The following is a 22,488-nucleotide window of genomic DNA, read 5'->3' as shown; positions in this document are numbered from 1 at the left end:
CTTTTCTTTCCCAATATTTTATTCTACAGATGCATCAGTGCTTCATTGTCTATAAACTAAAATTGGGGATGTAAATCAGAAGAAGGATGTTTCATGATGTGCATGTGTGCTCCCCCAGCTCAGCTTCCCCTCCCTCTCCTCCTCCTCATTTAAAGTCAAAAGGTTCACCGAAAATCACAGCTATGAAAACACAATTATCCTTTTTACGAGCTACTGAATATCCCGTGCATATATGATCGCTATATTTGATTACACAACCACTTAAACAATATTCACACACTAGTTTGCATCTGTATGAAGCTACAGTTGGACACTTCGAATGGGTTGTTTGCTGCGTACCATGTTCTCCATGAAGAAAAGCTGCAAGACTTTTGGATAAAACACATGTCAAGTCAGGTATATGCATAAAACGACATTATTTTTAAGATAGCTTGATTTGGAAACAGGAAAAAAATCCCCCGTACTGTGCTTGTCCTAAAAAGTGGGGGAAAAGCTTTCTTCTGAGTGTAATCTTCAAAACCTGAGTTTCCCTTCATTAGGCTGGAAGTGGGAAATATGATTGCTTTTTTTCCCACAATAAAATGCTTGTTTCCCTTAGTCTTCCCTCAGAATGGTGCAGACCATCCAGAGCAGCTGAAGATGAGACTAATCTACCTCCAACACTTCAATAAATCAAATGTAAATGTTTGTTATAATAATGCCTCCATTGTCAGCACCGACCTGGGATTTTTCAACCTCTGACTCCCGGGCAATAACCGGCTGAGGAGCAACAGCCGAGTGCTGAAAGAATTTTTCAACAGCAATTTGCTTGTTCCAATTTACTTTTCAGGGCTGCTGATCAGGATTGCTGGCCAGCCGGTAAAAGGATCTCGTCCTATTAATTTGGCCCAGCCTCTCCTCTTGTTCTCGTCATATTTAGTTTCTCCGGTAGTTCCAATGAGTAAGTTAATTGAATTAGAAGTGCCACCGGGAGCTTGCCTGCGGATCTACGGTTTCATGTAGGAAAGCAGCTCCCTTTGGCTGCAGAAACAGATCCATGCACATGTTGAGAAGGTGAAGAAATGTCTAGAGATGACTTATTCCCCCCGTGATAGCCCCCAATTCTCCTCTCAAATTAGTCAGACAATAAAACTCCCTTCATCTGGCACCGGTTATTCTCCAGCTTGCTCCTTGGACAAACACAAATGGGACCGAGAAGCGTGATCGATGCATTGGAGCAAGGATTGGGAGCGCAGCGATTTGGAAAGTGATTTTGTAGGAACGGATTGATGCCGGTTGTTCTCTCTGTGGCTTGAGGCCAAATGAGTCTGTTTTAGCAACGTTATTTTTAGCAGTGTTATTTTTCTAATTGTTTAGTCCTCAATCTCAGCTCACCCACTGGTATCAATAAATACAACTGGAGCCTGACTTTGTTTCTATTGGCTTTCAATTAAGCTCAGGGTGAAGTATGGACACACTTTTTTCTACCAGTAAGTAGATAAATGGAAACAAAGTCATAGTTTATGCTTGCTATTGCGTTTTTAATGAGAATTAGATGTGAAAGGTGCATAATATTGTACTCCCAAGCCTTGCAGGTGTGGCATTTGTAAATTGAAATAAACCTTGGAGAAGCCCTGCAAGTGGCAAAGTGATTTCATAGCAACTTGAGAATATAACCCTGAGACCATTTCAAAGCTTTGCACAGCTTGTTGTAGTCATCAGGGTGTTTTTTCCCAGCACGATGTATCTCTGCTCACCTGGACCATCCCAGGATGCTGCTGAAGATGTGGCTGCTCTGGGCTTGGATGGGACGGGAGCTGAGAATGAGCCTAAATACTTTTAAAGGCCAAGTTTCAGTAACAAAGTCATTCCCAACCCTCTTCCAGCCCTAAAACTAAGCTACACCGTGCCAGACTCTGAGGAAACATCCACCTAGAGGAGCAATAAATGAAATATAAAAAATAAAAGGTGAAGAATGGGATGGCCAAATCCAAGGCAGCAGAGTTTGCAATGGTGCAGCAAACCAGTTACACCAGCGAACCAGCAGCCTGCTGGGAAACCCACACCATATATATAATAAGCAGCATAGAGAAATGACAAGTAAGAAGCCATCCCTTCCTGCCAGGCTGGGTTTTGCAGCTGAAGCGATGGTTTTGCCTTTAGTGCCACCACAGGAGGGCAGAAAAGGCCTTTGAAGAATATCGGCTTTGCCCGTGAGAACTGCAGTGTTGCTGAAGTAAATCAAGTTCTTCTTTTATGAATATATCCCTGCCCTTTATTGAAATTAGGAGGTTGACCTATTGTACTTCACCTTTAAAACAGAGCTCTGCGCAGTGGTTTAAGGTATTTATTCTCTACAAATGCCGCTGAGGGCTGAAAACAGAAATTATCTGCATATTAGGGGTGCTGTCTGTTTTTGAACAAACCCCCGTTTCTTAAGAAATTAAACCACAGATTACTATGATTAATTAGGAAATAGCTTTTAATGTAATCAGAACAGAATATCGTCCTATATTATGTATTTGATGAATGTTTGTTATTTCTTGATTTGGGAAAAACAGCCACCAAAACTGATGGATTGCCATTCAGATACTTTGCCTTAATATATTTCCCATCTTGTTTATACTATATACTTATATATCCGTATATAGTGTATATACATGAACACAGACTCACACAACCACCGCAAATAAAAAACACCCCCTCCACATTTTTCTTTTTGCTCAAAATCCAGGTGATGCAGTTGAGGCATTTTCTATACCTCATATAAATACGACCCAATCTTCCTAAATAATGTAATGTAGTCATTATCTAAATCGAGTCATCAATTATCCATCACCAACGAGGCAGCACAGAGAGCAGCATGGGGCTCGCGGGTCTTTGCTTTGATTGCTTGTGGTCACCCTGTCGTATTTGTTGTGCTAGAACATTGGGTAGACAACAGTTTGGGCTTATTTGCAAAGCTTAATTTCTTTCTTTCCCTGCTATATAGTCAATATAGAAAATATTTTTAAATTCTCCCTTTTTATTTTTACCGAACCGTAAGTACATGTAACATTATATTTGCAAGAAAGACCCTAAAGCCTTACAGACTATCACGTTACTCCAGATTTTGGCATTTCTTAAAAGGGATTTCTTTCTTAAACCCACTACACTGTAATGGCTCTTAAGAAGCTGTTACTGTCTTGAGTGCAAATCCTTCTTAGTTTGTGTATTATTGACCCGATCAAGTGTGATGGGGGCCTTCGATGAGCCCTCGGGGGGAATTTTGCAGGCAAGTGTTGTAAGGAAACACTTGAGAAATGATCATTGGAAATGGGAGTAAATGAGGAGGGGTGGAACTGGGGTGGGGAAACCCCAGGTTAGACCACAGCACCTTCACATGCAAGTGCTCATCTCCTGGAGCAGCTTTTGCAAAATGCAGATGTATTTAATATAAAGGAATATATAATAATAATAATAATAATAATAATGATAATAATAATAATAGTAATAATAATAATAATAGCACATCAGAAGGATGGTTTAAAGCGTGCTTGTAGAATGTAGAAATTCCCAAATACAGCCCCGATTCTGCAAGGACATATATACACAGTTTCACTTTAGGAGGTTAATTTTAACAGATCCTACAAATAAGGTATTTGTTTAAGTAAATGTCGAATATCTCAGGGTGGGTAAAGTCCTAAAAGTGGAATATAATAATTTTTCTCCCCTTTCTCAGGCATAATTACATACAAACAACCCCCCTAAAATCAGAATTTAGAGTGAAAATCCTGGCGGCCACTTTAACCAAAAAAAAAGAGGATCCTGCAAATGATATTGTTCCGCCTTTCCACTCGCAATAAGAAAATACAGCTTTGCGCCCAATCCCCTAATCAGCTTCTCACGGCCTGACCCAACTAAGCCCTGGATCAGGACCGCGCTCCCGTGGTGCCGTCTGGGTTGCGGCAGCGTTTGTGCAGGTTACACTTCTACAAAATGATGGCATAATTTAGCTAAAAGGCAACATATTGGTGAGTGGGAAAGCAAGGAAAAATATCTTACTTGAGATGTCAGGCAGCCACAGATGAGTTGCCTAAATTTTTGTATTTTGGTGAATGACTTCTCTAATCTGTCGTGATGTATTTTCCTTCCTAAACAGGTTTTGGCACAATATTGCACTTGCTGGAGAAGCGGAAAAGGGATTTTTAGCGAAAAGCAAGAGGAATCCCAAGGAATAGCTTTGAACAGATTAAAATGTTTGTGCCTTATGTGCTTTTTCAAAAGCAGAGATCCACGCGTGCCACGCACCGATCTGAAATAAAGCGGCGGCTTTGTAAGCGTGAGGAGAAACCTGCCCGCAAAACAAGGTCTGGACGTCGCAAAAATCACAGTGAGTGGGAATATCTTGGGTTTGAAGACGTTACCTCGGCCGGCCGGCCCGTTCCAGCAGGACCAAACACCGCTTGGTATTCAATTGACTTTCTAAATTGGGAGACAGGACTTTCCATCTTCAAATACTGAAAATAGATTGCATTCTTGGCCCTTCGCTTTGAACGGTTGGGGAGAATAAACGCGCACCCTGGTCGTGTTCTAGTGATCTCCCTAATCTCGGTTGCACTTTGTCAGGACGAGGTAACTGGTAGTTAAGTGAAATACCTTAGATCAAAGGGGGATTAATCGCCAACTGAATCCTTGCTGAATAAACCTGTCATTCAAGAAAATTATTTCCACTGAACTTAGCAGAGGATTGAAGGTATTTGCATAACAGGGACCAACGTACTTCAGCCAGGTTAAAAGGTTCAGAATTCAGGCAGTGTTTAGCTTTTTGGCTCCTTTTCCTTTCAGCGGCCCTGTACAATGGTTTTTAATCTGATAATACAGCTAACTATCTAAATGATGTCAGAACAGGAAAGTATTGCAAAGTTTGGCTGAGGGATGGATCAATTTCACTTTCAGTAACTCCTAAATCTGATTTGTTGGAATTTAAGATGTAATCCTTAAAAAAAGTCCCTTTTAAACCGAAGGGCTGTTTATTAACATCCTTTTTTTATTTGACCTTTGTCTTAGAAACACCGGCTCTTGCCTGCTGCCTTATCCGGGGCTTTTGGGATCGTTTAGTCCAGGTTTATACCCGCACATGCGAGCGATGCCCGTGGCTCATTGTGCCCACCAAACACAGGCACACAAACCAATTTTCAGTCTTTTATTCTTCAAAGATCATCTTTTTGTAGGTCACCCTGAATTCGAATGTGAGACGGAGATAATTAAATAACGGGACCCAACAGGCTGCCATTATTTTGAAGGATCAGCCCTCGGAAGAGATTTAAGTCTTGTTCAGTATTTGTTGTGCAGTTTTGGCAGTGATTTTAAACTGAACAATTTCTGTTTTATTGCAGTTGTTTTCTTGCTGTGACTTCTCATGGAGAATTCATTTCTTGAAGAGAGAAGAAGGGCTCTTCCAGGGCTGGAAGGCAATGGCTTTTTAATCTATAAAAATTGGGAAAAACAGTTAAAAAAATGTCGATTTCTAGAGAATGCTTTATACCAACTCCCTCCCCAGCCTTCCTGGGGCTCATTTGCAAACGCTTACACCTTTCCTACCTTTTGGGCATATGGAAGGGTGTTGAGCTACATGGCAGACATCAGGTTTCATAATCAGATTTTGACAATAAATGGAATTTAGCCACTTCTGCATCCAGCCTGTGCCTGACACCATTCATTCTTTCAGGGGGCGCCGTTCATATTCATCGCAAACTCAAAGCATCTTTCAAGTTAAAAAAATCGCAAAGAATGGTTATCAAAGAAAATGAATAAAATCCATATTGAGATAATTTTTTAGAAAATGATTGAAGTTTTAACCCAAGAAAGGACTCTTAGAGTTTCTTATAGCTTAGAATAAGAACATGTCAATCACGATTAAGCTTCTGGAATTGGAATCCCTTTGAAATGCAGCTGTTTCTTCTTTAATTGTGGCAGCGGACTCAAAAGAAAAGAAAGGTCCAGCCTTTAAGATGAGTAAGGAATACAAAATAGCTCAGGATTAGTTGCGGAGTTCAAAGGTCGCTAATTACACTAAGGAGTTCCCAGACACAGGGAAAACATTAAACAGGTCACCTACCAAAAGGGAAACAGACTTTGACTTCAAAAATAAAACAATAAAAAAGAAAAAAAGGAAAAAAAAAAAAAGATCCTGAAGAGATAGGTTTCTAGAGAAAAGCAAAAGCCACCAGCTGATCTTATTGGGAAGAAAATGGGTTGGGTTTAGTTGTCTGCTGTTACGTGTCGCTACAGATGGCATCGGGCTTTCAAAAAATTACCTAGAGCTCAACCAGGTCTCTAGGGGTCTCTGTGAAAGCAAGAAGGGGAAAAGGGGGCAGGCCTTTGCCTTAAAAGATCTGATTTGTATAGAATCATAGAATGGTTTGGGTTGGAAGGGACCTTTTTAGGTCACCTAGTGCCACCCCTGCCATGAGCAGGGACATCTTCACCAGCTCAGGTTGCTCAGAGCCCCGTCCAGCCTGGCCTGGGATGTCTCCAGGGATGGTTCAGCCACCACCTCTCTGCCCAACCTGGGCCAGGCTCTCACCACCCTCAGGGACAACAATTTCTTCCCCATGTCCAGCCTGAATCTCCCTCCTTTCGTTTAAAACCATCACCCCTTGTCCTATCACAACAGGCCCTGCTCAAAAGTCTGTCCCCATCTTTCTTATGGACCCCTTTTAAGTTCACAAGGCCACAATAAGGTCTCCCTGGAGCTTCTCTTCTCCAGCTGAACACCCCAACTCTCTCAACCTTTTAGTTGCATTGTGGGTCATGAGTCCCTGAAAAAAAAACAACCCAAAACATGAGGGTTGAGACTTCCCCATCAGCATTTTGGGATGAGGCATCTGTGCGAATGGGCATGTCTCAGATGGGAAGCCTTTTGGGAGCGGCCTTCAGCCCCTTGGTGGGTGGAGAGGTGAGGTTTGGGGCACAGTGGCCCTTCCCTCAGGAGAAGCACAGCTCCTTGATTTTCCAGCTCCTTGATTTTCCAGCTCATTCCTGGCCCCATTGCCTTGGGATGGACTGATGGGACTGCTGTCCCTCCGGGCATCCTGCACATCAGACAGCCCCTTATGAACCAGCACTCGTGTTTCCAAGGATGCTGGTTCCTCCTGAAATTCTCTTGGGAACACACTGCTGGTTGTCCTGTCTCCTGGAAGGGCTGGAGGAAGCGATGAACCTCTGGTCCTTTAGATCTGCATGTGGTTGGAGAGCGCCCATGGCTTTATTGCCACTTTGCTCACAAGAGAGAGAATTCTTGTTTTCAGGAAAAAGAGCCTTTTTCTCTCAGATCCTGCTCCCCTGCATGAATCATCATCTTATTCCTGCAAAAACTGGCAGATCGGTACATCGAAGGGCAAAATTAGATTTGTGGACATAACAAAGGGAAATTTTAGATAATTGAGGAGATGCACCTATCTAAGTGGCCTGTGCTGGGCTTGTACAGGCTCATACTCGTGCCTAAGGAATATTTAGCGTTGATATCAACGGGAGTCAGACTTGAGAGTTAAGGCTCCATTCTGTGTCTTCTGCACCTGAATAACTTGGGGTGGCTCAAAGGGAAGGGAGTTTGGGAACAACCCCAAGGTGCCCCTTTGGGATTCCCACTGACATCCATATGGTGCTATAGCAGCTCTTCCAATGAAGCTTGAACTTCCCAAACTAGGAGCCACAAAACTCTAACGGCTCTTTTGGGATTGAAGGCTGTGGGGATCTCCTGCCATGGTGCTCTCAGGATTGACACGGCTATGGGTGGGCTTGGTTTTCTCCACCCTAAAAGGTGCTGTTGGTAGTACCTTGTATTTTGTTCATGCTGATTCTTCGGCAAATTCTTGCTGCAGATACAATGTGGTCCAGGTTCAGAACCCAGTCTGGGGTGCCAATGTATGATGGGATAGCAGGAGGCCATGTAGGGAGATGGTGACAGTAAAATAAGGCTTGGAGAACTCCAGCCATGGGAAAGAGGAGGAATAGGACCAAATTTCAGTGTGTTTAGAAAGCTGGTAAGTGGGAGCCTATGGGCTATAAGTCAGATAGAAGGCTGCCCAGGAGGGCAGGTTTTTCTAACATGTTGTCATCTTCTAAATGATGGGAGAACAAGGTGGTGGTGAAGGAGACAGCAAAAGTACTGGAGGACAAACTTGGACATACAAGCTCTTTTATGACTTAAAACTCAGCAGGGCATGTACAAATAGGACAAAGTGTGACAAATTTCTCAGAAAGCATGAATACATACAGGAAAACTGCTATTAAATGTTTAATGCGTTGTTGTTTCAACGTTCAACTCATTAACAAATGACCAAAGGAGTTAACACTGGCAAAAACAGGATAAAAATGCAGAGAAGGGAAGGCTAAGTTATGCACAAGAAGTAGCTGTTTACAAATTAGCTGAAGTAACAGGATTTACCCCAAAGTACTTGAGGAACTGGCAGATACACCTTGGTGCTGTCACCAACTACCTTGGGAACCTGGTAGGAGGGAAGAGTTTCCAGAAAACAAGAAAAGCACCAAATTGCTGAGCAGCGATACGTGACAGCCAGCACAGATTTGACAACATCGAACCACGTTAGGTGAACTAATTCCCTTCTGTGGTGAGAGGAACAGACCTTGTGAATCTGGGGGTGGCACCTGCTGTCTCACACGTGGGCACTGTGTCTCCCAATATGACTGGCAAGCTCAGGAGATATGGCGGAGGTGACTGGTGGGATGATGTTCCCCAGCTGAGGGATGGTGGGCTTCCTGGTCCCGTCTTGCTTCTGGTATGATTCAGGATTTGGAGGGGGAGTTCACAGGACACCCGAGGAGATGCCTCTAAGTTTACATGATACCTGAGGAGGTCACAGAATCCCAGAGTGTCAGGGGTTGGAAGGGCCCTGTAAAGCTCATCCAGTGCAATCCCCCCATGGAGCAGGAACACCCAGCTGAGGTTCCACAGGGAGGTGTCCAGGCGGGTTTGAATGGCTGCAGAGAAGGAGACTCCACAACCTCCCTGGGCAGCCTGGGCCAGTGTTCTGTTACCCTCACTGAGAAGAAGTTTCTTCTCAAATTTAAGTGGAACCTCTTGTGTTTCAGTTTTAATCCATTGCCCCTTGTCCTATCATTGGTTGTCACCGAGAAGACCCTGGCTCCATCCTCCTGACACTCACACTTTACAAACATTAATGAGGTTGCTCTTCAGTCTCCTCCAAGCTCCAGAGCCCCAGCTCCCTCAGCCTTTCCTCACACGGGAGATGCTCCACTCCCTTCAGCATCTTGGTGGCTGCGCTGGACTCTCTCCAGCAGTTCCCTGTCCTTCTGGAACTGAGGGGCCACAACTGGACACAATATTCCAGGTGTGGTCTCACCAGGGCAGACAAGAGGGGAAGAAGAATCTCCCTGACTACTAACTATCCCTCCCCTAAGTTCATGTGACATCTGAGGAGATCTGATTTCACGTGGTGCCTGAGATCCCTCTCCTTTCCATGGCACCTCGGTACAACCCTTTGGATGGACCATGCTGAGGGACAGGCAGGATACACCAAGGTAGCAAGGGAGCGGGGGTGAAGAACAAGGGAGATTTTTGATGAGAAGCTCAGGAGCTCTAAGAAGCTTCAGAGTCTGGATGTTTTTCTAGAAATGCGGCCATGTGGGTTGTAAGCATCACACCAGTGCCAGGTATTCATCCTGAATTTTTCCTTCTTGTGCATTCAGCTGGTTCTTCTACCTACTCTAAGTCTCTTTGACACTCGACCACCATTTTCTCTCACTCTCTACCAATAGCACCTGTTCTCAGATCCACACCTTTGCACCTGCTTGTGCTGGAAGTCTTTAAAAGTTGTTTTTTTCTGAGACATCCAAACCATCAGGGTTTGATGAGGCCTTCAGCACCTTCAGTAACTGCTGCTTCTCAGCCACTGCACCAGCATCAATGCAAATTCTCCATTTCCTTCCACACCTTCTAGAAAGAGTTAAATAACACAGTCAGGCTTCAAAACATGTTTGGTGGTGCTTCCCCGTTGCCACTGTATTTAGAAATGCCAAGAGTGTTCCTTAATTTTGAAGGTCCGTTACTTCAGTTCTCTTTGCCAATTTAATGTACAGACTCATCTAAAAAGTTTGACAGTACATATTTGCTTTAAATTCATGTCAGTTGGCATTAGTTACATTACCCCAAAATTTTAATGAAGTTCATTTTAATAATGAAGTGAGTTCTATCCTAACTTCTTATTTATACCCATTATTTTATTTGGGAAAAAAGTTGGGTTGACAAGCCAGTATTTATTTAAGTTTGTTCTTTTCCAGGGTTTGCTTGTTAGTTTTCTTCTAGGCCTTTACTAAGCCTGGAGAACTCTTTGGCCACCTCTTTGTGCAAATCTATCAGTGTAGATCTCATAGAGTTGATACTTGTGACACAATTATAAGCATTTCAAGCAGCAAAGACTCTTGGACCAAAAGAGTATATTGTTATTTTTTTTCCATTTAACACAGATTATTTTTAAGTAACTGTTGTATTATCTTCAGAGAACTTGTTTTTTTTTAAAGAGCTAAAGGAATACCAGAGACACAGGGCTTAACCACCTTCAGAACCCACCAGAACTACTGTTAGATGCCACCTCTGCCACAGAGTCCTCAGGCTCATGTGAGCTCTCAATCTTTCCTCGATTTAGTTTTTAAAGTGTTTTTTTCTCCCTTTTAAAACAGGGAAAGTGCTCAGAGTGTGTAGAGAAGCAGCAAAATTGTCTGGGGAACTCCAAGGGACACACAGAAGGGTTCAATCATTTTTAACTCCTTGAACTCCAGACCCATCACTCATTTCTCTCCCTGTGTTCTCCAGGTCTCACCTAAAGGTACCTCAGTTGTGATAGACCTGAGTTGCTACAATGTACTTACTAAGCTCACGAAGTTCATTACTAAGCTCACTTTACTAGCTTACCGGCTTACGAAGACTTACAAAACATCCATGAGAATGGGCTCTTCCCAAAAGCCAAGCGTAGCCATCAGGTCAAGAGAAAGGCATCATCTGTTTCACCACCAACTGATCCAACAACCTTGTCCAATAACCAGAGTTGTTGCACAAACCTGTTGGATTAAGACACGTGCCAATATAACCTCATGTTTTGCTGCCTGACTCATTCGTGGGTGCTTTCCATGCTGCATATGACAGGGTCTTACATTAATTTTTTGCTCCAAAAGATGCTTGCTTTTTTACATGTATAGCTGACTGGATGCTATTTAAATTGACTTTCTTTATGAACTGTGACTAGGGCTTATTTTTGGAGTAGGGCTTATATTTTGAGCATCCTCAAAAATCCTGAAAAAATCATGCTAGGGCTTATTTTTGGGGTAGGGCTTATTTTTGGGGAAACAGTACAATCCAGAGGTTTATGGAGCAAACCCTTCTAATAAATCAAAACAGGCAATGGGTGGCATGAAGTTATAGAAAACTGCTCAGGGCTAGAAGAGAAACATTACCCACCCCAAGATCCTGACAAACAGAACGTGATCTAAAACCTTTCACAGAGAGATCCCCTCTCCCCGCTCACATCGTGGTGTCCAGACACACTGACTGTAACAGGTAGGGGCTGGAATCTGGGAAAAACAATCATTAATTCACCTTTTGCTGATTAAAATGGACACACCACCTGTGTGAAACGAGTCAGAGCATAGCTCTGTTTTATAGGTTCAGCTGAACGACATGTTTCACGTGAATTAATCCACCCCTTAGAACATTTAGCCAACCTGTTAGATTACCATCTCAATCTAAGCATTTTTTAAATTATAGCTTAAACTTTTCTCCTTACATAATCACTTATCGTAGAGTTAAACAAGAGGTACCGGAGTAGCCGGTGTGCTTGGTTATTCAATGGTGTTCTTCTCTTCTTTTGTGCTGCTCTTCAGGTTCCTTCATGTTTTTCACCAGCCTTTCACAATTTGCTCGTTTCCCGATAACTTTTTTAATGTGAATTTCCTGTGTTCCTGCAGATACCAAATCTCTTCTCAAAATTAGCTCTGCCTCTGTAAACAGAGTCCTTTTCTTTTATGCCTTGTTTTTTTTTCCAGGGAAAATGGCTCGGCAATGTTGTTTTGGAACCTCCAGCAAACTTGGCTGGTTTGACCTGCTCAGAGCTAGGCCTGGGATTTGATAGAACCAGCTTCACACCTCTGGATCGTCACTAATTCTGGGTTTCAGAACAATGCAGTTCGCTGGCTTGTATGAAACGCAACTCATCACTGACAGAGCAATAAAACCCCCTCTATTATCCTCTCTTTTAGAAGCTCTGCTCATGCCATACTCCCCCCACCCCCCCAAATCCTGTAAATTCTTGACTCGTATGTATTCTGTAAGCATCTTGTGAAAATAGCAGAAGTCTTGCTCTTAACTGTCCTATTAATCTGGGGTCTAATCAGATTCTTGTGACCTCATGACACATCTGTACCACTGGGTGCTTCTTTTGTACCAGTTAATGTTAGAAGGGAAAGTAAAAATAGCCACGGTAAGTACATTTCAAATTGTCTTCTCTGGGCTGTTATCCACAACTAAGCAACTTAAAGCCAACTAATGCTTTTAAGAGAAGTGATTTCTTTTGTTTTTCCTCAAAAAAATTGTTAAGCAAACATGCAAACTACAAGTGCTGGAGGATGTTTATTTTCACTGTATCATGAAGTTACTCTCATTAGCTGTCCATTTTGTTTAAATACAAAAATAATTCACAAGCAAATGAGTCAGTTAGGGCTTTGTACACCATAGGTGCTGGTCCAGATGTAGTAATGGGAAGAAATTAGTTCCAGGACTGAAAAACAAGCAAGAAAAACAAGCATTACAAGGTGCTTATAATCAGACATTCCCTCATCCAAGTTAAGAGACTACTAATCCATCTATACCAGTTTACAGGAAAGGTATAATGGCCTCTTTGAACTCTAAGACTCTTATTATTATTTGAAAATAATTTCTGATAATGAGCAATTTCAAGTCTCAGCTTCAATTACCTTTACCAAGGTATGAGCTTAAAATTCAAACAGAGGTTAAGTCCAAGGCAGGTGAGTGGCTTGGATTTTGTTCAATGAATATAAATTGCGTACTCGATGTTAAACATACACTATGAAAATGTTGATTTTTGTGTTACAATTTAGGACTGAGTGTGACCCGTCGCAAAATTAAGTGTAGATGACAGTTTTCGAAAGGTTTTTACAGACTTCTGTTAGCATGACTGACAGAAGTTGCAGTAGATAGACAGCAACAAATGAAAAAATGGTTCCATTAAGTAGCGCTGCTCAGATTTAACGAGCGCTCATTGTATTCCCAGTTTGTGTATTTTGGCAGACTTGGAAGCAGGCATGAGTTAAGTCAAGCATAAGCAGATTTGGTTTCTGCTCCACGGATTTTACGTAGTGCCACGTCCACCAAGGGATGCTGGTGCCACCACGCTGACCTTGCATAGGGGAGCTGGTTCTGTATCTGGGTATTTCCAATCCACGTATCGTATCTCTGACAAAAGCTTCCTAACCAAGAGGCCAGACCATGGAGAGAGATTCTCTGCCCCCCCAGTAAAAATTCTGCCATGCAGAGCACAGTAAAACACCACAGGGTGAAGGGGAGAGAGCCCAAGAGAGAGCCTGAGCTTTCATGTGAAAGGGAGATGCCAGCACCTCCTCCAGGGATGCATTAAGCATCACAAGAAAAAAAATACGAAGCAGAAAACAAAATTTATGGGATGCTCCAAGCAAACCTGGAACAAGTAAACCTTTGTCCAATTTTAACTACTGAATTTTAGGCATTGACATCCAGTTCAGGATGGGGCAACGAAGGTGATGAATGGAGTGGAGCATCTCCCGTGTGAGGAAAGGCTGAGGGAGCTGGGGCTCTGGAGCTGGAGAAGAGGAGACTGAGGGGGGACTCATTCCTGGGGATCAATATGGAAAGGGGGAGTGTCAGGAGGATGGAGCCAGGCTCTTCCTGGTGACAACCAATGGTAGGACAAGGGGCAATGGGTTCAAACTGGAACACAGGAGGTTCCACTTAAATTTGAGAAGAAACTTGTTCCTGGTGAGGGTGGCAGAGCCTGGCCTAGGCTGCCCAGGGAGGTTGTGGAGTCTCCTTCTGTGCAGCCATTCAAACCCGCCTGGACCCCTTCCTGTGGAACCTCAGCTGGGTGTTCCTGCTCCATGGGGGGATTGCACTGGATGAGCTTTCCAGGGCCCTTCCAACCCCTGACATTCTGTGATTCATAACTTCAATATGCAGTTTCAGTTAAATAAACGACATTTTGAGCAACTCACATGCAGTAATTTTGGGTTTTCCTGGTGCGAAGATCTGAATAGAATGTTGGTCTACATAACATCCAGTAAGTGTGAAATCTGGGATCCTAAAATACAGCTGCAGAAAGAAGGAAAACATGACCAGATGCACATTGTCATACTGGCAATCTGTGTTACGTGCGCTTGGTGTACAAGAGTACTCCAAAATGACAGGAGGTCAAATCCCGTAAGCAAGAAAACAGAAGATTCCATGCTCAGCACAAAGAGGTTACCAATTATGTTTGATTTAAAATCAACATATTTTCATAGGCTATTTATGATAATTAAAAAAATTACTACTAAGGCCTCTTTTCACAGCCTGTGACTTACTTTTACGTAAGCAGTGTTCCCAGTGCAAACATAACCAGTTGGGTGCTATTTGCCCACAGTGCCAAAAGACAGTTATAGAAACTTCCAAAGATTTAGGGAACTTCTGTCCTAAAGCCAGAAACAACATTTGTAAGAAATTCTACAGCTGTGCCTACACCACACAAAACCGACTGGGGAGGAATTAAGAACGCATGGGGTATTCTGCTTACCGACGACCCAAACCAGTAGGCTCTTCTCTCATGACAAATCCAGTTGGCCATAACTAACTTGGGACTCTAATTAAGCGATTGGGCCCCTGCAGTATAACAGAGGAGAAATAAAACCACTGGAATTAGTATCATTCAGTATTTGTTAACACCCATTTTGTTAAAGCAACAAAACGCTGAAAGACGTTATTTATGCGCATACAGACAAATCACACTTATCTGAGCACACCGCTAATTTGTGGAAAGAAATTACAGAGCAGGAGGAAATCACCATGGTCTCAAGCTAGTAATCATAAAAGAGCTGTTGATATTTTACTGTCTTTAGTTCACTGATAGTGTTTTACTAATGCTATGATCAGCATCATCAACTTTGTATCATCCCATCTTTATAATTTCGATGATAATTATGTGACGGCATAGCCATTGCAGTTGCCGGAGAGGCTTAAATGAAAACTATCGTTTTAATTTTAAATAACTGTATTTTGGCTAAGCTGATCTGTAGCTAGGATTAGCAGTCTTAAGGAACAGGTAACCCCGGGTTGTTAGTGATCTCAAGACTTAATCCACCTGAAGGACTGTGCCAGGGTTTCAATGAAAATATACCACAGGGGAACAGGATGCGCAACGCAAGTATTCAGAACGTTACTAAATATTCTGGTATGATTCTGTATTCTGGAAATTACAAGAATCCCAAGGGGGCTGCCTGACATATGCAAGGTCAGTGTCTACTGGTAGTATTTTGATGGAGCATCATCTGTCGTATTCACTCCTGTTAATTTCAGGAAGACCACAGAGAAATGGAAGAAATTTGGTTAGGATTTCTTTATTCTTACCTGTTGAAAAAAGGTATAGGAGCTTCACAATACTCAAAAAGAACTCCTCATGCTTTTATGAAGCTTTAAATTAACTGTTATTTTTAACTGTGAATCCTCTTTGATGAGTTGATAACATCTCAAAATTGGTGGAACAGGAACCTGGAAAAAACCGTATTAGTTCCCAAGATAAATTAACACCATCATCACAAGATCTGTTATACACTGTTTAATTTGCTAAAGTACTTTAAAAAATAACAAACGTATTAATTGTTGACTGTACCAAACTCTTGAGGCTGCTTGCGATAAGTAGATTTGTGGTATATCCACTTTATATCTCAGCCTGGATATATTTTGTCTAAGTAGTTCATTTAAATTAAGATCAGTAGAGTCAAGCAGTCAAAGGTACCAGCCCGTCCTGAAGGTGACTCAGATGACTCAAGCCCTGAAGCACCTTCCAAGCAGTTTATTATATAAAAACCATTTTACCCACCTGTATCAGATTGAGATTCATTCAGACACATTCAACAACACAGGTATTTTTATTTCTGTTGGGAGACTGGAAAATAACACAGGTCAGGGATGTTATTACCTGGGAAGTGTGGTAATGCAAGTTGAATGAATCTGAAGGAGGAATGAAAGGAAACTTTTATGGTCTGTTATACGCAGAATCATCCAGGGGCTCAGCACTGCTGGACATCAGCATGGCAGGGTCAACAGAAGTGATGGACCACGGTATCTTGGACTGGAGGACCATTCGTCGGGACATTCAAGCTTTGGGCTGCGTTTGGTGCAGATCCCTCTACGTCACACCTGAAAAAATGAAGTCAAGAAGTTATTCTTGAATTTTCCCCTCAAGCCAGAATTAGATGTTAAAAAATGGAATACAAGAGTGTAAAAAAAATCACACTAATGTTTTTCAAACATGAGTACTGACAAACACTTCCAAAACAGTCCCTCCCCATTTCTGCAGCCTTTTGCACAGCAGTGCTAGTGAGGCCGTCTTAGCTAAACACCTCTTAATTACCAAGGACTCTTTAGCAAGAAAAGAGCAGATAAGCAAGCCACGGACTTACTGTACATCTACGCTGTAATGAATGTCACATAAACACACTTGGGGATTGTCTAATTAATTCAGTGACTTCTCAAACATCCACCTAATGTATTGAAGTGCGCTATTAATGGCCACTGTGGTCCCACGTCAGCTTTCTCCTGGGCTTCTCTTTCTTTTAAATATAAGGTCATCCACTCAACAAGTCAACCTAGAAATGTGTTGCTCTGTGAGCAGGAACCTGTTCATCCCCATGATCTCAACCATCATGGCTGGTGGGAAGTCACCCTGTCTTCGGAAGGGCAATACCTGCGTTGGTTTCCTTCAGAGATGAGTATCCCTTCTCTTGCAAATAATTAAATTACTGTGATCCCCTTTATTAGGTCTTTTTCCTCTTAAAACACTGGTAGTTACAAATACAGCGCACTGTGATGATGTAGTGTGCTTCCTACGCATAATCCATGACAAAGAATCCTAAATACACCAATTATAGAAAACACAAATATGAATGTATTCCATAATTATCTATTCAGCCAGTATGCCCCAAATTCCAGTATTGACCAATGAAAACCGCTGTCACGTACAAAACAATTCAAAGTAATTACACAACCAGATTCTTTCACCAGGTTCTGTATCAACAGTTTTTACATCGGTCCAACAAACGGCACTTGTGGATTCAAAAGGTTGCCGTAATAGAATAAAGTAGGGTAGAAGATTGAACTTTCATTTGGTAGGAAAATTAATTAAAAATGGTCATGTGAAGACACTTATAGAAGACTCACTCAGAAATTCCATTTCTAATAATTATTTAACACATTGCTTATTAGTTAGCTAGAGATAAACTTGGTGTTAGCACTGCTGTTTCTTAGTCTCTATACGCCAAGACTTTACAAAATCATTTCTCCCTATTTCATTTAAAATAAGAAAAATTTGGGAAAATACATGCAATGTAGCTACTGCTGGAAATTTACATTTCATAGTTACTGAAAAAATGCTTGAACGATCCAGGAAAAAACAGTGAAGATCAAAATAGGGGAAAAAAAGCACTGCTGACACGTCATTTTAATTTGTAACAGTTTTTTGCTCTTATTCTCACACCCGGTTTCATTTTTCCAACTTGTAGAGCTGTCATCCACAGGGCCTAAGAGAAGAGCTGGTCCTTGCAAGAGCCCACTGATGGTAAGGAGGGGAGGCCGTGGCTCCAAGGTCTCCTCAATTAGCGAAAGACACTCATTTATCAGACCACTCTTCTGAAAAGCAAGCATGGGCCAGAGGTCCCCTCCTTTGTCGTGAACTGAATAAACCGACGAACGATTGACGCTCCACAAAAATATGGTCATCTCTAAGTTGCAGTTCCAAAAGCAAAGCTTTAAGAAAGGTGCTGTCTGATGGTGCAGGCACGTGTTGACCTGTTGAAGGTCTTGGAGTGTATTTCAACGGTGGGGTAACACCTGTGACATGTGTCATTTAGAGCCACCAAGATGCTGAAGGGAGTGGAGCATCTCCCGTGTGAGGAAAGGCTGAGGGAGCTGGGGCTCTGGAGCTGGAGAAGAGGAGACTGAGGGGGGACTCATTCCTGGGGATCAATATGGAAAGGGGGAGTGTCAGGAGGATGGAGCCAGGCTCTTCCTGGTGACAACCAAGGGTAGGACAAGGGGCAATGGGTGCAAACTGGAACACAGGAGGTTCCACTTAAATTTGAGAAGAAACTTGTTCCTGGTGAGGGTGTCAGAGCCTGGCCCAGGCTGCCCAGGGAGGTTGTGGAGTCTCCTTCTGTGCAGCCATTCAAACCCGCCTGGACACCTTCCTGTGGAACCTCAGCTGGGTGTTCCTGCTCCATGGGGGGATTGCACTGGATGAGCTTTCCAGGTCCCTTCCAACCCCTGACATTCTGGGATTCTGTGAAATAAGAGCATCTTAGCATAACTCATCTTTTCACAGAATCACAGAGCGGTTGGGGTTGAAGGGACCTCTGTAGATCCCCCAGTCCAACCCCCCTGCTCACGCAGGGTCCCAGAGCAGATCACACAGGTGGGTCCAGGCGGGTTTGAATGTCTCAGAGGAGACTCTTTTCCCACCCAAAATACCATACCAGCAGAGTTTCTAGACTCAATCCCTTTGCTGGCTGTCAGAGAATACAAAAACATTATAAAAGTGTTTGGAATATTGATACAATCAAGGATGGGTTTCTCTTAGGTATTCAAATAACTCCAAAAGGCCTCCCGGACCTCAAAGTAACCTCGTTCAAGTGGAATCCATCAGTGTCCCAATGGAAAGAGTGACAGGGTCAGCATCTAAGTTATTGCCAATAAAGCTATTTCACATGTAATTAATATTCATTCTAGCTGGTGGATTTCTAGTGGAAACTTTGAGCAAATCCATTCACTCATTTTTTTAATAAAATGTGAATTTGTGTGTTCACCCTTCCTGTTGCACAAAGGTAAAAGGTGTTTAAATGGCACCAATGAACCCAAGGACGATTCACACCAGTGCAGGGAAACTTCAACAGCGAGATGTTTCTAAGAGGCCAAATCACATTGCAGACAAGTTTTCAGCCATTTAAGAAAACTGATGTCCCACATAATCAAATTCAACTAAAATCTTTACAATATTATAAATATTTTACTGTGCGCAAGTCAATTTTTTCCAGCAAGAGCTGGTTTTAACGGGGGAGAGAAATGGATTCCACCCTGCAAGTGCAACATATGTGACTTAAGGCTTTTATGACTGTTTAATCATTTCAATATTTTTTTGAGTATTTAAGATGTAACCATGTCACGGAGACACAAATTTTGTACATTTTAAAACTGCTATGCCGCACCAATGTATATATTTAATTTCAAATTCCCTAGAGATAATGTTTGAGAAAAGTCATACTAGCTGTTAATGCTCCATCTGGGATATTTTTCTTCTGAAGCGGTATTACTTTTTAAAGGAGAGAGGGATGAATTTCTGCTCAAGCTAACCTCAATCTATCAAGAGGAACTGGAAAGCTGTCTTTTAATAAATGAGAAAAGAAAAACTATTACTTCCACAAATGCATTGTTTTTCATCCTTTCTTGGAACTGAGCGTCTCTTTTTAAAGACACATCCACAGTCTGCTGCTTAAATTGCCATGGAACTTGTAATGCCAGCAACGTGGCACTTTGGTTTATCTCTAACCTCCATATGGAGCGCTCCCCGTCTGCTCCTCAACACTTGCACGGTTCTTACCCCGTTACCTCTAAGTCCCACCTACACCAGCTTTTCTCAACTGAGCAGCAGAGTCTCTTGCTGGAGGCAGCTTCGTTTCCTCAGGCTTATTTGCAGCGACTGTGCTTTTTTTCTTTGATTCTTAATCAGGCATCTAGGGCTTTTTTATGTTATTTATTTTTTTCAGTAAGGAAAAAGCAAGCACAGGCAGAGAGAAGCCAGAGGCACGAGATCCATAAACAGGATAAAGACGACAGTAAAACGCCTCCTTACAGCCTCATGTCTATTTTGAAGAGCAAAGAGAGTGGTTTTGCAGCTTGAAAATTCAGGAGGACTCCCAGAGCAAGGCTGTTGATAAGAGGCTACACGTAACTTTGGCAAGCATCTCAGTCAATGTTCCCGAAACAAAGGAAGGGGTGATATTTCAGTCTAGTTTTGTCTTACTTATGTACCAACCTGTCTGCTCCATTTGCTGAAGCTGTCCCCACACCACCGCAATCTTCTCCTCCTCCTGCTGGATCTCCCCAGCTTCAGCTGAATCATTAGATGATGATTTAGCCCTTCGGATCTCGGTTCTTCAGTATTCCCTTCTAGAAAGTGATGAAAACTTAAAAAGATGACAGTTTCCAGGGATGAATGAGCTTTGGTGATTCAAGAGAGAGCCCGTACTTGTTGCCCGAATTAAGTTATGATCGGCTCAAAAAGAAAAAGCGGAATGCTTTGATGTCCCAGATGTCTTCTCCGAGGTTAAAGATCAGGGCTCACGTATCTCCAGCTGAGTGCGTAAGTCCCGAAACCAACAGTTTCCATGCGATCCCGCATTCTTTATATTGTCTGCGCGCTTTGTTGAATTTAAGGTCAGTTAGGAGGATAAACTTGGGGTTTCCACAGCCCTATTATTTCCTCTGGGAACGTGAAAGATCTAAGTCTGGAAATCACTTCAAGCATCAAGTCGAGTTTGCCCTTTTCAAAGGGGCTACTCCTTGTCTCTGCCACTTACTGTGTGACAAGTTACTTCACATATCCCTGTCACTACCCCCCCTTTTCCTCCATGGCGATTACACTCTCAGATTTTTGGGACAAGGCTTTCTCTTTCTCTGTGTTTGTAGAGGGGAGGCCTCATCTCTAGTCTCGTAGGTAATACAAGGACTATAATACTAATCCTAAAACAATCAGAGGAATGTCCAACGTGGAGATCTGTCTGCACCTGAAGATGGAAGATAGCCTACTTGCTCTTTTTTTTTGTTAATCCTTCTTGGTTCCCTTTTCAGTTTTACCGAATTCAGACTAGGACTGTAGGTCGTGTCTCTTTGGCCAAGTCTCACTATTTTCCCTTTTCCTACCTCCCAAGTTGTTTTTCCTCTCGCTCTTCGGAACTGGGTCCATCAAAATCACGCATGGAAACGGCAACAAACTTCACCAGCCCAACAAAAGCAGCCTGCCCACTTAAAACTCTGTAAGAGTTCTGAATCAATTCCTCCTTTGCTTCGCTACCTTAAAAAACCCTGTCCTTGAATGTAAAAATTGAAATAAAATTCAATTACAACAGCTTTTTACTTATAGCATGCTACTACTACAGCTTTGCTACTCTACTAAATATGCTATTTCTAAGACAATATAAGGGAAGTTACTTATAGACTGGTCCTTCTATGCAAAAATTAAAATCAAATGGAAAGTTAAATTCCAGCCTGAAAATACTGAACTTTTAGTTCAAGTATGGAACAATGTAAAGAGAATATAAGCAAAACAGAAGCAAAATACACCTTTTCCACTTTGCCCATTTTGTTGGCCTAATCACTTCATAATCCCCACCTTATCCTTTGCCACGTAGGGACAGCGAGAGCTCGGTAAAATCTTTAACAATGATTGCTTCTAAACTGGATTTTAACGTGGCTCGGTCCAGTTTAGTTTCATTTATACAGAGCAGATCAAATAGAGAGAGGATCAGAGGAAATGAGAGTCGTGCAAAATGCAGAAAGAGAAACAAACAAACAACAAAACCCAAACCAAACTGAACCAAGCAAACAAAAGTGAAAAGAAAAATAAACCAATCAACCCCACGAAACAGAAACAAGCAACAAAACCCAAACAAACACACAAAAACCAAAACAACAAAAAACGCAAACCAAACAAAACCAAAACCAAAACAGATTTAGGCGGTTGTGAAAAGCACGTTATCTGAACGTAGACATTTTCAAACCCAGGTTCACAAATGTCCAGCGGCCGGGGCTGCTCTGAGGAGCGAAGGGATTTATAAGACATCAAACTATTGTTTGTTTCGCGGCCCCGGCCGCTCTGAAAGCACCGGCGGCTCCGACCCGAACCCGCGGACTTTTCTCTCTCTCCCCCTTTAACCGGGGCCAGACGCTCCCGACGGGCTGCGGGGAGAGGCGGCGGCCGTAATCCCTCGCCGAGCTCCTACGGACACCCAGCCCGGCCGGTGTCCCCCCCCGGTTCTCCACACGCCCGCCGGTACCTGGGGAGGTGCCCGACGCCGCCATGAGCATGAGCAGCCGCAGCCGTAGCCCCGCGGCGGTGCCGGCGCTGACAGCGGCCGCCTCGGCGCGCAGCTGCCGGCCCCTCCCCGGCCCGGCCGCCCGGCGCAGGCCCATTTCCGGCG

The 22,488-nt window shown here is 42.8% G+C and overlaps 1 protein-coding gene across 6 annotated transcripts; it reads right to left on the bottom strand.

Annotated features, from left to right (window-relative positions):
- Positions 1-8,070: 8,070 nt before the first annotated feature.
- On the bottom strand, positions 8,071-22,480 carry LOC136102320 (uncharacterized). 6 transcript variants are annotated; one of them, XR_011739478.1, is made up of 7 exons: positions 20,325-22,438; positions 16,218-16,438; positions 15,647-15,787; positions 14,817-14,902; positions 14,260-14,356; positions 11,818-12,773; positions 8,071-11,061 (listed from the first exon to the last, which is right to left on the bottom strand). XR_011739478.1 is itself a non-coding variant. In XM_071809815.1 (7 exons), the coding sequence occupies exons 1-3, from the start codon at positions 22,478-22,480 to the stop codon at positions 16,433-16,435; spliced, it is 276 nt and encodes a 91-aa protein (XP_071665916.1). In that variant the 3' UTR covers positions 12,602-12,773; positions 14,260-14,356; positions 14,817-14,902; positions 15,647-15,787; positions 16,218-16,432. The 6 variants fall into 6 exon arrangements, 1 of the variants encoding a protein (XP_071665916.1); XR_011739479.1 differs by having other exon boundaries at positions 8,072-8,831; positions 9,784-12,773; positions 20,325-22,457; XR_011739480.1 differs by having other exon boundaries at positions 8,073-9,940; positions 10,934-12,773; positions 20,325-22,446.
- Between the last annotated feature and the right edge of the window lie 8 nt (positions 22,481-22,488).

This window comes from Patagioenas fasciata, chromosome 5, assembly GCF_037038585.1.
Source record: "Patagioenas fasciata isolate bPatFas1 chromosome 5, bPatFas1.hap1, whole genome shotgun sequence".
NCBI classification, from domain to species: domain Eukaryota; kingdom Metazoa; phylum Chordata; class Aves; order Columbiformes; family Columbidae; genus Patagioenas; species Patagioenas fasciata.
The sequence above is the reverse complement of the archived record's forward strand: the minus strand, read 5'-3'. Positions and strand labels throughout refer to the sequence as shown.